Source organism: Labeo rohita, chromosome 22 (assembly GCF_022985175.1).
Source record: "Labeo rohita strain BAU-BD-2019 chromosome 22, IGBB_LRoh.1.0, whole genome shotgun sequence".
NCBI classification, from domain to species: domain Eukaryota; kingdom Metazoa; phylum Chordata; class Actinopteri; order Cypriniformes; family Cyprinidae; genus Labeo; species Labeo rohita.
The window spans coordinates 47,137,189-47,153,673 of NC_066890.1; the positions used below are offsets into that span (position 1 = coordinate 47,137,189).

Genomic DNA, 16,485 nt, shown 5'->3' on the forward strand with positions numbered 1-16,485 from the left:
GTTTAGATATATATCGGTTTGCTCAACTATGTATTGGTCCACACGGTCAAGTGAGCCGCCACCTAGATTTTACTGCACGTCTGTTAGCGGAATTACGGGACGGATACTTGGAGTGGCCAAAACACTCACGTATATTTATATTTATAAGATGTATATTTCGGTGGTTATTAATTAAATGTGCCCAAAACCAAGAAAAAAACTATCACAAAAATATTAATATTACACAATATAAAAGGTACAGTTATATTTCAATTGAATATATTTTACTGTGGAGTTTCTATCTAGCACTCTCTATTCTTATTCTATTTTATCTATTTGTTTTATTGTTTTACTTAAAAAAGAAAAAGAGCCTCCAACAACACATTGTTGAATTGCAGCATTCTCTATTCTTTGTCTATTCTATGTATTTATTTTGTTTTTATTTATTATAAATAATGACCCTTTTATGCATTGTAACACATTAATAATTTCCTGCTTTTTCTACAGGCACTATTAAAATTCCTCCAGAGGTGAAATGAAGTTTGCAATAAAATCTTATTCAGGGTTACCGTGACTCTGTCTGTGTCAGGTTTTATTATGTTTTCTTTTACAGTTTGGGAGAAAATTAAGGGCAAATTCTGTCAAAATACATTATATAACAGTGGTTCCTAACCACGTTCCTGGAGACCCCTCAACACTGCACATTTTGTATCTCTCCTTTGTCTGACACACCCATTTCAGGTCTTGGAGTCTCTATTAATGAGCTGATGATCTGAATCGGTGTGTTTAATTAAGGAGACATGAAAACATGCAGTGTTGGGGGGTCTCCAGGAATGTGGTTGGGAACCACTGTATTATAACAGACCATTTCTTGATTTTTAACCAGGCATTATTACAATTCCTTCAGAGGTCAAATACATTTAAAAAAAAAAAATCTTATTCAGGGAGACCGTGACTCTGTCTGTGTCAGGTTTTATTGAGTTTTATTTTACAGTTTGGGAGAAAATGAAAAACAGATTCTGTTACATTATTAGGAACTTCCCCAAACAGAACTTATTCTCAGCTAAAGGTTTCAGACAACATTCTTCATTATTTTCTATGTTTGTATATGAAAAACAAAGTAAATGATTTAACTGTAAATTGGTCATGTAGATAAAAGGCCCTATAAATGACCTTTGTGACCTAAGCTGTCATAGCAAGTCAGAAAAGTAATTGTGTGTTTTAATGTCTTGGTTGCTTTTCTCAAAACAAGGAGAGAGCACATTCCAGTAAGAAGATTGAATGTCATTCTATTCTATTCAAGTTTCACATGTGGGCCTCCTTTAAATCATGTAATGTTTCATACAATAATATTAATTAACAACTTAATAAACCACTTATATAAAGATATATATTGAAGTGGAAGTGGATTCCAGAATCCACCCCTTTAGGATCATTAAATAATCACAACAGAAATATAACAAATACAAACCAAAACAAAGGGGGAAAAATAAAATAAAATTGTCTTAAAATGCAAAAAAAATGTGCTATTGCAAAGTTTTTTGCTATTGCAAAATTGTCTACATTACACACATCATTCAAAACTGACAGCTCTTTTGTTTAATTGGGGAAACATTGCCATTTAAATGCCACACATTTACAGATGACCTACACACAAAGTGATCATGTGTGAAAACAGTTTTACATCATTTGTTCACTTTAAAATCAAAACTCAGTGTTTGGAGTAAGAAATTATTTTTATTTTTTTGCCATCACGACCTTCATAAAATATATATTTGCTTCTTCTTGAATAATTATTAATCAAAGTTTTTAATCAAGTTATTACAGGTTTTTTTTCAACTGCTTACACACAAAGTCTTTACTTGTCACGCATTTTCTGAAACCTGACACTCAAACACCAGAACCATACACCAAATCTGCAAAACTATATACTAATTGTTGTTTAATGTACAAAAATGTTAATAATCTTGCACCTTCACCCTTGAAAAAATTGTTTTCTCCTGTACTGAAAATATACAGCATAGAGCCTCATCAAGAGGTGATTGTGCAGCGAATTTTAAAGTTACTGATTTCGGTTGCTCAGCTCTTTCTGTAAGAGCTGTTTTACTGTACATGGTATTATATCAATGTTTTTATTTTATAATTTGTTTTGGTACTCTCCTGCCCAGGGACAGCAGATGAAATTTAGTTATGTAGCTAATTCTGGGTTTTTTTTTTTTTTTTTTTTTACTGTCTACGGTCCCTGTCAAATAATGAATTAAAATAAATAAAATAAATAAATAAATAAATTTAAAACACAACACACTCTAGGGGTTATGCACAACAGACTTCCGTATTCTGCTAAGGTCTTGTTGCTTCTGGTTCACAGGTTTTTTACATTCACCTTGTTAAATATGAAGCTGTTTTACTCAAGATGCCTTCAAAATAGACACTAAAGATAATCATAACCAATGTCCATCACATATGTGGATTGATATATAAAGTTTTTTTTTTTTTTTTTTTTTTTTTTTAATTCTTTTCACTAACATTTATATATAAAAGTCGAATAAAACGTCAACAATAAAAACAGCCAGCTAATTTAACTGATTACCTTAAAAGTCCATTGATATCGCCATTATTTAATACTGCTATTAAGTGGAAGCGATGAGACCTGTTTTCCAGGTTTGGTCAGGTTATGTTCGACATATACCCAATTCTCTATATAACACACAAAAATCTAACAGGAAGTATCTTGATTTCTTTTTTCAAACACAACCAATCAAAATGGCACACTAATTCATCAGTGCCTCACACTAACACCTCACTTGTGCAAACGCTCATTGCTTTACTTAACACCAACCAATCATGGCTTTAGAATAGGCCTTGGAATATGCTTTGGAATAATCACCTTTTTCAAAATTTTCTTTGGTTTCTGTCCAACTACACATGGTCAATATACACTACCAGTCAAAAGTTTTTGAACAGAATTTTTTTTAATTTTTTTTTTTTTTAATTAAATAATCTTCTGCTCACCAAGCCTGCATTTATGTGATCCAAAATACAGCAAAAGCAGTAATACTGTAAAATATTTTTACGATTTAAAATAACTGCTTTCTAAACCTGACACAGACAGAGTCACGGTCACCCTGAATAAGATTTTATTGCAAACTTCATTTCATCTATGAAGGAATTTTAATAGTGCCTGTAGAAAAAGCAGAAAATGATTAACGTGTTACAATGCATAAAAGGGTCGTTATTTCTAATAAATTAAAATAAAATAAGTTCATAGAAGAGCAAAAGAATAGAGAATGCTAGTGTTGTTGGAGGTTCTTTTCTTATTAAATAAAAAAAATAAAACAAATAGATACAATAGAATAAGAATAGAGAGTGCTAGATAAAAAAAAAATCAACAGTAAAATATATTTGATTGTAATATAATTATACCTTTTATATTGTGCAATATTAATATTTTTAAAATAGTTTTTTTGTTTTTTTTGTTTTTTTGTATTTGGGCATAAATAGTAACTGCCTAAATAGACGTCTTTGTGAGCTTTTTGGCCGCTCCAGGTATCTGTACCGTAATTCCGCTAACAGACGTGCAGTAACATCCAGGCGGCTGGCTTGACTGTGGGGAACTATACATATTAGTGCAAATCGATATATATCTATACCAATATATACTTGAATAAACCAATCTATACTAAATCAATACATAGTTGAAGAAACCGATGTATCTAAACCAATATATACTTGAATAAACCAATACATAGTAACCAATACATAGTTGAGAAAACCAATGTATCGAAACCAATATATATATACTTGAATAAACCAATATATACTAACCAATAGATAGTTGAGGAAACCGATATATCTAAACCAATATATACTTGAACAAACCAAAATATACACTAACCAATATATAGTTCAGGAAACCGATATATCTAAACCAATATATACTTGAATAAACCAATATATATACAAGCCAATATATTCTTGAAGAAACCAATATATACAGACCAAAACATATTTGAGGAAACCATTGCATATTTGAGGAGCCCAATGTTTACTTGAACAAACCAACGTATACAGGAGCAAACCCATGTGCATGTGATCAGACCGATGTATCTAAACTAATATATGTCTGATTATACCAATGTATTATAAACAAATGCGTTTGTCATTAAACCATTCATTCAACCAATGAACCAATCCATATTCACACAGTACACATGAATTATTTCCTGCACGGCTTGCCATACAGGAGAGACCAGACGTCGTGTTGGTTTCATACGGATTACTTCATCAGAGAATATTTGTTTTCGGCAAGAGGGGCTTCATCTAAAAGTAAAAATATCAAGCTTTCTATAGATATATCTCTCATGTGTGTGTGTCACGTATTCGCTAAGTTTTAGTTCATTTTAATGACGCATTTCAAAATGATACGTGGAGAGGGAGACGTTTATTTTCTTTGTTTTGCAAAAGCATAATGTTGTGTTGATTTTGTGAGAGTACACAAATAAAAGTAGATCCTCTACAGATTTAAATGATGTATTACTCTTATATGTACAATCAAAAATGAGCAAGCATTTTAGGTTATATTTGCTCCTGTCATGATCACATGCAATTGGCGTCGCCGGCACCACCGTCGACCCCAGGAGGTTAACATCTTAAAATTGCACTAAAACGTGATTTATACCATCTAAGTAGTAATTTAATAGAATCGCATGTCTTCTTTAGTGATAAAGCTCAGAAACATTTACTGTTGTAATGCTACACCAGCAGAGGGAGCCCTCTCCCATTGACTGACTGTTACCGCTCCATCTGCTGCTTCTTTGGTTACTTCCTGTTTGGTGGCCACATAAGGAGGCCTAAACCAAACAGGCCCCTGCAAAGTATTGTTTTGTTATTGCCACGGTTTTGTTTTTTTTTGTCATAGTTTTGCCTTGTTTTTTGCCATAGTTTTGCCTTGTTCCTTGCCATAGTTTTTGCCTTGTTTCATTGCCTTGTTTTATTTGTTACTTTTGGACTGTCCTCTTGTATTTTGACCTTTTGCTTGTTTTCTGGATTACGCTCTTGTCTCGCCCTGGATGTTACTGTTTGCTGGCGTCTGACCCTGCCTGTCTTGACTACGATCTGTATAATAAAGCTTGCACTTGGATCTACTCACGCTTCCAAAGAGTCCCGTTACAGAATACTTTGCCTCCCAGAGATCCAGCAGCTTTTGGACACAGATCAACCATGGATCCAGCATCACGCCTTGTTCAACTCTGTCAAGGTAACCGGCCAATTGAGCAATACGTTATGGATTTCTGCGAACACTGTCACTTGGTGGACTTCAAGGAAAGTTTTCTCAAGGACATTTTTTACTTCCATCTGTATAAAGATATTTCAAGTAAGATGCCAGGTCATCACCATCACTGGTCTCTGGTATGTTACATTGACTTTGCATTGCTTCTGAGTGGCTCTGCATTTACTGTGGGGATCTCTGATGATAAACCCTGCCATCCTCCAGAAGAGGATGCCTCACCAAAGAGCCTACATGTCATGTCCAGTATTGTCACCATCATGCCAGAGCCCCCTCATGCCAAGCCTGCCAAGCCAAAGTCTATTAAAGTCATGTCTACCAAGCCAGAGCCCTCTCATGCCAAGCCTGCCAAGCCAAGACCTGCTCACGTCACGTCTGCCGCTCCAAGGCCTGCTCACATCACGTCTGCTGCTCCAAGGCCCTCACGCCACGCCTGCCACTCCAGGGCCTGCTCGCTAAGCCTGCCACTCTCTCAAGGGTCTGCACCTGTCATGGCCGGCCTTCCAGAGTCAGCACCTGTCATGGCTGCCATCCCCAAGCCAGTTCACAAGATGGCCGTCATCCCAGAGCCAGTCCACAAGATGGCCGCCATCCCAGAGCCGGTCAACAAGATGGCCGCCATCTCCAAGCCTGTTCACAAGATGGCCACCATCCCCAAGTCTGTTCACAAGATGGCCGCCATCCCCAAGTCTGTTCACAAGATGGCTGCCACGCCTGAGCCTCATCAGTCCAAAATCATCTCATTTGAATCTCATCCCATATCTGCTACACCCAAAGCTAATCAAGTGATGACTGATCCTCCGGTGTTAAGTCAAGTCAGGGCTGCACGTTCAGTGCCAAGTCAAGTCACAGCTGTCCTCCATGAGTCAAGCCAAGATACAGCTGTTCTCCATGAGTCAAGCCAAGTAACAGTTGTTCTCCATGAGTCAAGCCAAGATACAGCTGTTCCCCATGAGTCAAGCCAAGTCACAGCTGTTGTTCCTGAACCAAGCCAAGTTACAGCTGTTGTTCCTGAGTCAAGCCACGTTACAGCTGTTGTTCCTGAATCAAGTCAAGTTACAGCTGGGTTGTCTATGTTAAGCCAAACCACAGCTGATCTCCATGAGCCAAGCCAAGTTACAGCAGATCTTCATGAACCAAGTCAATCCACACTTGATCTTCCTGAGCCAAGTCAAGTCACCGCTGACCTTCACGAGCCAAGTCAAGTCACAGCTGGTCTTCACGAGTCGAGTCAAGTCACGGCAGACCTCCAGACCTCCTCAAGTCAAGTCATGGCAGACCTTCCTGAATCAAGTCAAGAAACAGCTACACTCCTAACAGAACCCCTTCACGACATGGCTGCTAGTACAAGGCCTCGCCAAGCCACGGCCATCCTGCCAGAACCTCACCAGGTCCCGTCTGACCTTCCAAAGCCTCGTCATGTCTCAGCTGATCCTCTAGAGCCTCGTTGTGTCTCAGCTCCCAAGCCACGCAGAGCCCACGCTCCCAAGCCACATGTCCAAAGCGTCCACATCCTCAAGACCGGCAGGCATCCTACTATCTACTGTGCTGGCGGTAATGGCTGTTGCCATTTTGAGCGTGTGGGCTACACACTGCGCTCCAGAGGCCTCATCTGACCACGAGCCTGCTCCTGAGGTCTCGTCTGTCCACGAGTCTGTGCCAGAGGCCTCTCCTATACAAGAATTCGCGCCAATGCCTCCAGAGGTGTCAGCTTTTGCTGTAGGTCCTTCAGGAGGCGGCGTCCATTAATGAACTCACTGCCACGTCGGTCCACGAGTCTGCTCCAGAGATCTTTTCTGACCATGAGTTTGTGCCAATACCTCCTGAGGTGTCAGCATGCACTGTAGAACCTCCTAAGGAGGTGGCGTCCATTAATGAACTCACTGCCACGTCTGACCATGAGTTTGCGCCAATGCCCCCGGAGGTGGCGGCTCCGGCTGCAGAACCCCCTAAGGGGGCGGCATCCTATGAACTCTCTGCCCATCATGCCACGGCCAAGGAGGCCTATCATGAACTGCCTCGCCATGGCTTCCTGCTCTGCCTGCCCCGCCATGGCTGCATGCTCTCCCTGCTCCACCATGGCTCCAGGCTCCTCCGAATCAAACATGGTGGACTTCTGCTCCAGTGTTACACTGTCTGCCATTTCTCCATGGCCCAGGTCCTCCAAGGTTCCACTGTCTGCTACTGCTCCACAGCCCAGGCCCTCCAGTGTTACACTGTCTGCCATTGCTCCACGGCCCAGGTCCTCCAAGTTTCCACTGCCTGCTACTGCTCCACGGCCCAGGCCCTCCAGTGTTACACTGTCTGCCACAGCTCCACGGCTGTGGTCCTCCAAGGTTCCACTGTCTGCCACTGATCCATGGCCCAGGTCCTCCAGTGCTTCACTGTCTGTCCCTGCTCCACGATCCAGGCCCACCTCCTCTGCACGGACCTGGCCCTCCGTCCCACCCCCTGTTTTGCCTCTGTTCCCCCACCCTCCTGGACTGTTGCTGTTTTGAGCGCCAGGAGTCGCTCCTAGAGGGGGGGGGATTCTGTAACGCCACACCAGCAGAGGGAGCCCTCTCCCATTGACTGACTGTTACCACTCCCTCTGCTGCTTCTTTGGTTACTTCCTGTTTGGTGGCCACATAAGGAGGCCTAAACCAAACAGGCCCCTGCAAAGTATTGTTTTGTTATTGCCACGGTTTTGTTTTTTGTCATAGTTTTGCCTTGTTTTTTGCCATAGTTTTGCCTTGTTCCTTGCCATAGTTTTTGCCTTGTTTCATTGCCTTGTTTTATTTGTTACTTTTGGACTGTCCTCTTGTATTTTGACCTTTTGCTTGTTTTCTGGATTACGCTCTTGTCTCGCTCTGGATGTTACTGTTTGCTGGCGTCTGACCCTGGCTGTCTTGACTACGATCTGTATAATAAAGCTTGCACTTGGATCTACTCACACTTCCAAAGAGTCCCATTACAACTGTATAACCTGTTGAAGTTTTTTTTTTTTTTAATATTGTTTATTAACTTGGTGCCATGATGGACATTGAAATGTTATTTATTTTTCATTTTAAACAGTATAGATGATTGCTTAATGGTAATGCAATATTTGTGAACACAACTGTGTATGTCAGACTATAGATCCCCAAAAACTATGCATGGGGGCTTTCTTTGTAGTTGCCACCCTTCATAGACCCCATGCCACCCCTTTGCCACCCTAAAAATTATTTTCTAGATCCGCTCCTGCATTCAGCGAATGACAGCAATAACTCTTAGGTGACTTGGCCTAAAAAATCTAAAGCAAAGTATTACAGCAGAAGGGCAAAGCTAACAATGTTTCACAACATTATTTTCACTTGATATAACAGGCACTGCCCTGCACAAGCTATTGCAACGTGCATTCCCTGCTGAAAAAATAAAAATAAATGAATAAAAACCCAACAGACAGCATCACAATTACTCTACTGGTAATTGGTCACCTTCTATCGGTGGCTTATTAAAACCAATAAATCCTAATGGAATATGTCCCAAAACACAAAAAAATAACAAAAACAAAGAAAATGTTTTTTTAATGGTTAAAAGGTCATGGTTTATATTGTTTGTAATAGTATTTGTAGTGGAAACCATTTTCTGTGATGGTTCTATTTTTTTTTTTTCAGCAGGGTTAAGTCTGGAGAGACCACTTTGAGATCACTCCATAAGTAAGGGAGCGTGAGGGAAGTGCAAGTTTTTCACCACATTGATCATAAGTGCATGATTTGGGTGAAAGACAGGAAATAACAATCATAGCACACACGTAATCATTTCTGCATTTCTGCCAAAGAGAAATGGTAAACGTCCGTTGTTCAGTGAAATCAGTTCAGTGTTGTTCCTGTTCGAATATCGGACATGCTTATTTTATATAAGTTGTATTGGGAACATATAGTTCTTAAAGCTATGGTTGTATCAGAAACATGTTTGTTCCTAGACTATCTGATCGTGCTGATTTTTATTGCAGGGGGTCTTAAAAAGTACTAAAAGTTGATAAATAAAACTAGAGAAAAGGCCCTTAAAAAGTATTAAATGCGTGTATTAAAAGTCTTAAAGATGAGCATTTTCCAAAGTCTTATATTTTGTATGACCTTTTCATTATGTAGGCTATATTTGTCCAAAGAGGTAGTGTGCTAAATTGAATTTAATCACTGCATAGGCGAATATTGGGATTGTGTGTAGTTTATTGGAATCCCGCTGCACTGCTGTGATAGTGCAGGTTAGAGGCCTGCTAGGGACTGTTTTCTTGATCCTGCTCCTGTTGAATTTCTGGCCATTACTGCCCGCTCCCGCAACATGTGTGTCCCGCTCCTGCAAATATTCTAATATTTTGGTGAATTTTCACACATCAGGAATATATATTGGTCAACATTTGTAGTGGATCAAAACCTTTCATCAAAGTTGTCCAAAAACCAAAACAATACCTGTTCTTGTCTTAGGACAACTTTGATGAACTTTTGATGATCCACTTCAAATGCTGACTACTGTATATCAATATGTGGGGTATTTAAATAACTTTTGAATAGGTGCTAGCTGTTCACTTTCACATTTGATTTGTGATCATGCACACTCCGTGTAGGGGAGCACATCTTATATTAAAGATATTTGTCAATGAGCTCAGGGTCAGTTGAGCAGAAAGTTTTGATCAGGTGCAGTACTAATGCTGTGTTCAAGTCTTCCTGGGTCGTTCGTACTTACCAGTTTCGTCATTCTGACGTCAGGTGCATTCAAGTCACTTTGGTCGGAACAAGATGGCAATTTACCTTTTCTACATATAATTCAACCTTTTTTTATACTCTGCATCTACAGAATGACCAATAAAGAAATTTTATCATTGCGTTTTTGCTGTTTTTTCAGTTTTTTTTTAATTTATGAAGGTGATGTAAACTGCATCATTATATATTCTATGGTAATTATACAATAATATATTACTCTGTTTATGTAACTGAAATAGTTTTACTGCACATTACAAAAAAATAATCATTTTATTCATTTCAGCAAATTTATAGTCAATACAGACGCTGCATATATCTATATTTTCTTTGGCTGCGTCTATTGCATCCGACACATTTTTTTCACTGACACGCCCCCAACTCGGAAACTTGGGGCTTTTCCCACTCGTAATAACGACTTTGTGGTGATGTTCATGTGCGTTCAACTCGGAAATACGATCTACCCGATTTGACTTCAATGCACCATTACACTCTGTGTTTGAAGGACTTGTTCTGGTGCATTAAATCAAGCACTCTGTAATCACAGGTAAATTGTCTGACCAGTCAGGTGTTTGTCATGAGAAGTGTTCGTCAAGAGCTATGGTCTGCAGACAGTTATAAGAGTTGATGTTACAAATATGTATTTTAAATATTATTTTCCCTCTTCAATAAGTTTTGTTAATGGTTTTGTTTATTAGTCTAATTATTGTTTCTGGATTCTCTTTCTAATAAACCTTGTATCGGGTTAGTCACTAGTCAGTAGTCTGACTACTTTTATGTTGGTTCTGTTCTGTTCACCATGGGGGTCACTGCTGTTCTTCCTGCTCTTATCCATGTTAGGCTGCATGGATTAATTGTCATTCATCTTTGACAATAGTGGTCCTGACAGAAGTGAATTTTACACAGCTTCTTGACCTGGAAGTGAAGATGTCAGTGTTGTGTTTTTTACATGTGTGACTGAGGCTGCATAGTTTCAGCTAGGTGGGAATAATCAGAGACAGCTTAGTAACTGGGAGCTGCACCTCGTATCTTCCATCTTAAAAATATTTATTGTATGAGCTTTGAATATTTAAAAGTGTATGACAATCATAAATCAGTGCGGAGATAGCTTCATGTATAAACAATGTTACTAGTAAAATATCCATAAAAAAAACAAGATAGGACAGAGAGACGACATGCCATGAACACCAGCGCCATCTTAACTCCACATTCTTCACCTAGTATAGGCAAAAAACAAGACAAATATATGTGCAGCTTCACAGTACTCATAAAAGACCAGGAAAAAAACACCCAGATGACATTCTACTTCCAGGCTTGATTGTAAAATTTGTGTCCTATGGACACTTTACTATCCCATGATCCCCGGGAGAGGATTTATTAATGGCAGTGACAAAATTGATGATGGTAGGTCACAAGACATAGACAACACAGCAAATGGGGTATGTCCATATTATATTCATTCTACATACATTCATACTGTATAGATCAGGGGTGCCCAAACTTGGTCCTGGAGGGCTGATGTCCTGTGGTGTTAGCTCAAACCTTTCTCAACACACCTGCCTGGAAGTTTTTAGTATGCCTAGTAAGAGTGTGATTAGCTGGTTTAGGTGTGACTAATTGGGGTTGGAGCTAAACTCTGCAGGACAACAACCCACCAGGACCGAGTTTGGGCACCCCTGATTTAGATCATACTCTTTTTGCTTAGTCTAACTACTATTCAGAAAAGGACTTACTCCAGAGAGTAGGTGATTTCAAATGCATACAATCTGCTTTGGAGATCAAATGTGAGAAAAAAAAATTTCTAGGTTTAACTGTAGTACATTATGCATAATACTAAACATATTGTATCATTATAAATAGTTTCATAGACTGTGTTTGTATCTAATAATGCAGACAAAATTGTCGGGGCTGATTAGTTGGTGATGTTACAAATTATCATATGTCATCCTGCCACTTTGGACCAGTCGAATAAAGAGTTGACATACCTTCACATGTGTGACAGAGTTCACTGATTTTCAGATGTTGACTTTGGTTGCTGATGGGATTATTCATCACACAGCTGTAGGTGTTTTTATCCTGATATTCCACACCCAGATGTAAAGAGACACTGATGCTGAGATCAGACACACTGATGCTGGACAATAAACTGTTTTCTTTGTACCAGGAGAGAGTCACTCTGGTCACATCCATCACTGAACACAGGAATGAACAGTTCTGCTTTGATGATGATGATGATGAAGGACAGTAACTGATGATGACAGGAGTGGGCACAGGAGCTGGAAAATATTAATAAATCATCATAAATGAATGCTATACCACACTGTTGATTGCTTGATTCTGATTTTGCAAAGAAATAAAATAATCAGATGTAAAATAACACTGCATAGTCTTCACTGTATAAATTCAAAATATATTAATCCTTCTTAAAACTTAAAAGTTCAGTCAAGAGCAATGTGGTTTTTTTTTTTTTTTTTTGTTAGATTAACATTAAGGACTGACAGCAGCTGGTAATTTGGCTACAGTCACCTTAAGAGACAACACATGAATATTTGCCAAGACAGGTATTATAACATAATTTTCTATGTATTTGTCCATTCAAAAAGAGCCATGTCTGAATTGAGTTGGCAAGGCTTAGCCTTTGCACTAAAACATGTGCAAATGATAAACTTTTTCTTGAGGACAAAGCAGTGGCCTGATTGGGCCAGTAGTGTATCTGTCCTGACTGTTCTGAGCATCTTTCACACTGGCCACGGACCATCGAGCAGTCCCTAATGTCAAGGTCTGATAGCTGCAACCTGTCAAAACTTTATTGATCAATAGTTAACAGTTAATATTGCTGGTAATAGTTAATATTCCACATTCTCACATGTTCTTAGATGTTTTTCCACCTATCATTTTCGTAATATTGTCCCTGTATGTGGTCAGACACATCTTTGTCAGTTACATGCATTTATTATGTGTGATGTTACCAAGGCACCATTTTGAAGGTATTGTTGCATTAAGCAGCGGACTGAAAGAAAACAGAGCAGTACAGTAGAGACATTTAAATCATCAAACTGGAGAAGCAGAAGCAAACCAAGTATGTACAATACCAAGATAATCTTGTACATATAATTTGCACTATTTTAAGTAATTACATCTTGTGATTTATGTCTCTATCATTAAACCATGGATAGGCAACTTTGGTCCTGGAGGGTGTAGCATTTGGGCCAATCAGACACACAATTGTTCATTTGATTGTAGTATATAGTATATATATATATATATTTAGTATACATTCATTAGTTACTGGTAAAACCCTTTGAAATGTCTAACAGTGTAATCAAACACACCTGAACAAGCTAATCAAGGTCTCCATGATCACCAGAAAGCTACAGGCAGGTGTGCCACTGCTGAACTCTGCAGGACAGTGGGCTTCCAGGACTGAAGTTGCCCATGCATTAAACCACAGATCAGTTGTACATTTGGTTTCTGTACTTCTGACCTCTGACTCTCTGTCCAAAGGACTTATCAAATTAGGAGGCATACTTTTGTGCCTGTCACAGTTCTATAAAATAATGGTTGTGCAGGTGGATCCAGTCTGAAGTGCATAAGGTTAACAGAAACATTTAAAATGAAGTGAGAATTTTCCTTTGGTCCAACATTAGAGGCAGCATAAGGCCATAACTTTCTTTATGGCAGGTGTTCTCATCTCTGGCTCTCAAAGTTACATTTTTTATTTACACTTTTTAGTTATGTGTTGTCTACTTTATTTCATCCAGCTGGGTAAGGCCCACATATATTTGCCACCGGTCACTGTCGGTCATGTTGCAGTGTCTAGATGAAAATGAATGAGATCACTTTGATTTGTCAGTTTGAGTTGCTGACAGTGTGAACAGGGGTTTTTACTTGTTCTAAAATTATGCTTTAGAATTATTATAAGGCCTAAGTGATTATATGTTTAATGGCTCGGGCTGTTACTAATAAAGGTTTAACAAAACACTGATTTAAAAAAAAAAATAAATTAAATAAATTAAAAAAAAAAAAAAACATATAAATCTTGTTGTAATATAAAAAATAAACATGACTGTCAAAACAATGTGAAAACAGAAATAAAGTCAAATAACATGTAATTCTCTACTCACCATAGACAGTAACATTAAAGATCTTGGACTTCAAATTAGTTCCTTTCATCTCTAAACGATAAGGTCCAGAGTCTGTGATTGTGGTGTTTATGATTGTCAGAGATCCAGTCTGATTGTTCAGCTGCAGTCTGTCTCTGAATCTCTTGTTAAGAGTTTCATTAAATGAGATCTGTTTATTTTTCATATTGATTTTAGCTATGAGTGCACCTGCAAGTACCCACTCTAACTCATCATATCCCTGTCTTTCAGTACCATCAGCAGTTAAAGTGACTGAATGTCCCTCCATCACAGGCACAACCTTCACTTCATCACCAAACACACCTGCAAAACAAAACACACTGTTATTCAACGATCAAGTTCTAATTTGCTTGGTTTGCTGAAGCTCACCTTCCTAGTAAGTTAAATAAATACATACATGCATATATACATACATCTTGACAATATATATATATATATATATATATATATATATTGTTACAACCAGTCTCAGCAGGCTAAATTTGCATTTTAAAGTAGACTACTGAAAGACTGTGTACTTCAGTGATTTAGTCAGATGCATTTACAATGTGACTGCGCCTCGGATGTATTTACAATCAGTTGTGTCAACACTTTTGTTTACAACAGTGTGGCCCAAATGGCGTAGATCATGGGCTTTCCGTGGGAGAGGTCCTAACAGGTCATCATCAGGTTAGAGCACCACTGACTCTCTATGGGGTGTTATTATACAGTAATACCCATTCTCTCAAGAAAGAAACTCATAATCTTGAGCACAAATGGAGAAAAACTAACTTCAAAAGCTGCCAGGGCATAACATATCCACAAACTCATAGAAAAATTCTTCACTGAATGTGAATAACAATAACAAATGAAGAGTTCAGATGCAAAACCAGCTAAAAGCCATCTCAGTCAAAAATGAGATAATGATACTGAGTGAATTCTCTCAACACATATTATATGTCCATCAGTACTTTTTCTTCAAACTCGCTAAAATACCAGCCTCAGCCCAATCAAAAGTACCAGTACTTACATAGAAACCTATACATCTGAGCCTGATAAAAATGCATTTTTAAAAGAAAGACGTCAGTTTGCAAGTTTACTGTTTGGCTACATCAGAAATTTGGACAGCTTCAATTTCCCTGTTTCACTCGCTTTCAATAGCTTTCCAATAACTTGTAAATGCGCAGTGCACATTTTACTTTCACTTTTAAATTAGCTGCAATTCGGCGTCAGTTGCTTGAATACCATTCAAGCAACAACAAAATACAACGTTAAACTCAGTTATCCTATAAATTAATCATGGAACTTTTATTAACAAAACGAATAAAAATAGCTTACACCATCGTATATGCCTAATATAAAATAGCATAAAAGTGAAACGCCTATGATGAAAATCTAAATTAAGGGGTTTGCTTAATGGTTTGCTTAATTTCTTTGTTATGTCTATTTTAAAGTCTGTTCAAAATGAAATAGCATAAGGGCAATAGAAAAATAAATGTTCATTATCTGGACCTGATTTGTTCAGTGGCTTTTGGTCAGAGAGGTGTTGTCGGTGAACTAAAAGGTGAGTTTATTTGTTTAACATCCTGATCATACGATTCAGTGGTGTTTTGGATATTATTAGACTAATCTGACGAATTACACACTTAACTGTGAAACGTTATTAACTTAATTGCAAATAAATATATCAATAAATAAATATATCCAAATAAATATAACGTAACGTTCACGTATATAAATAAGTATAAAGTTCACGAAAAAAAAAAAAAAAAAAAAAAAAAAAAAACTGCAATGCTTCATTAATGGTTAAAATCAGGTCAAAATTCAGGTCCCAGCTGGGTTCGTCACTTTTTGAGGTCCCCCTGAAATATTTCCGTTGTGGTGCGTGCTATTTGCAGCGCCTTTCCGTATTTGTGTTTGCGTTGGGAGGATTTGCAGCGCCTGTGTTGTCAAACTGATGAAGATGTTTTCTTAATTTGTTGTCGTTTTTTTCTGTTTGCATGTGTTTTCTGAAGTTGCAGCACTTTGAGCTCTCTCGGCCACTGTAAATCTGTCTTTTGATATTTCTCATATTAAAAACAGCATTCTTCCATCTTATAAACATTGCCAAGCTATGAAACATGTTACTTGTTTCTGATGCAGAAAAGCTAGTTCACGCATTCATGACCAGACTGGACTGTTCTAATGCACTAGTTGGTAGTCCTGCATCTTTAATAAACAAGCTATAGGTTGTCCAAAATGCAGCGGCTAGAGTTCTTACCAGGTCAAGAAAATGTGATCATATTACTCAGTTATATCTGATCAAATGCACATTATTATGCTTTAGCTTGGGTTGAACAAATCATTTTTGCTTAGTTGGAACTGCAGCTAGGCTAATTAT

General features: G+C 38.1%; 1 protein-coding gene across 1 annotated transcript in view; it reads right to left on the bottom strand.

The window, feature by feature from the left end:
• Nucleotides 1–16,485, bottom strand: part of LOC127154215 (SLAM family member 9) — an 80,055-nt gene that overhangs the window by 13,307 nt on the left and 50,263 nt on the right. The window contains exons 3-4 of the mRNA XM_051095624.1: nucleotides 14,109–14,429; nucleotides 11,970–12,260 (exon numbers count right to left, since the gene is read on the bottom strand). Coding sequence (XP_050951581.1) covers nucleotides 11,970–12,260; nucleotides 14,109–14,429 — 612 coding nt within the window. The remainder of the gene's footprint in view (nucleotides 1–11,969; nucleotides 12,261–14,108; nucleotides 14,430–16,485) is intronic.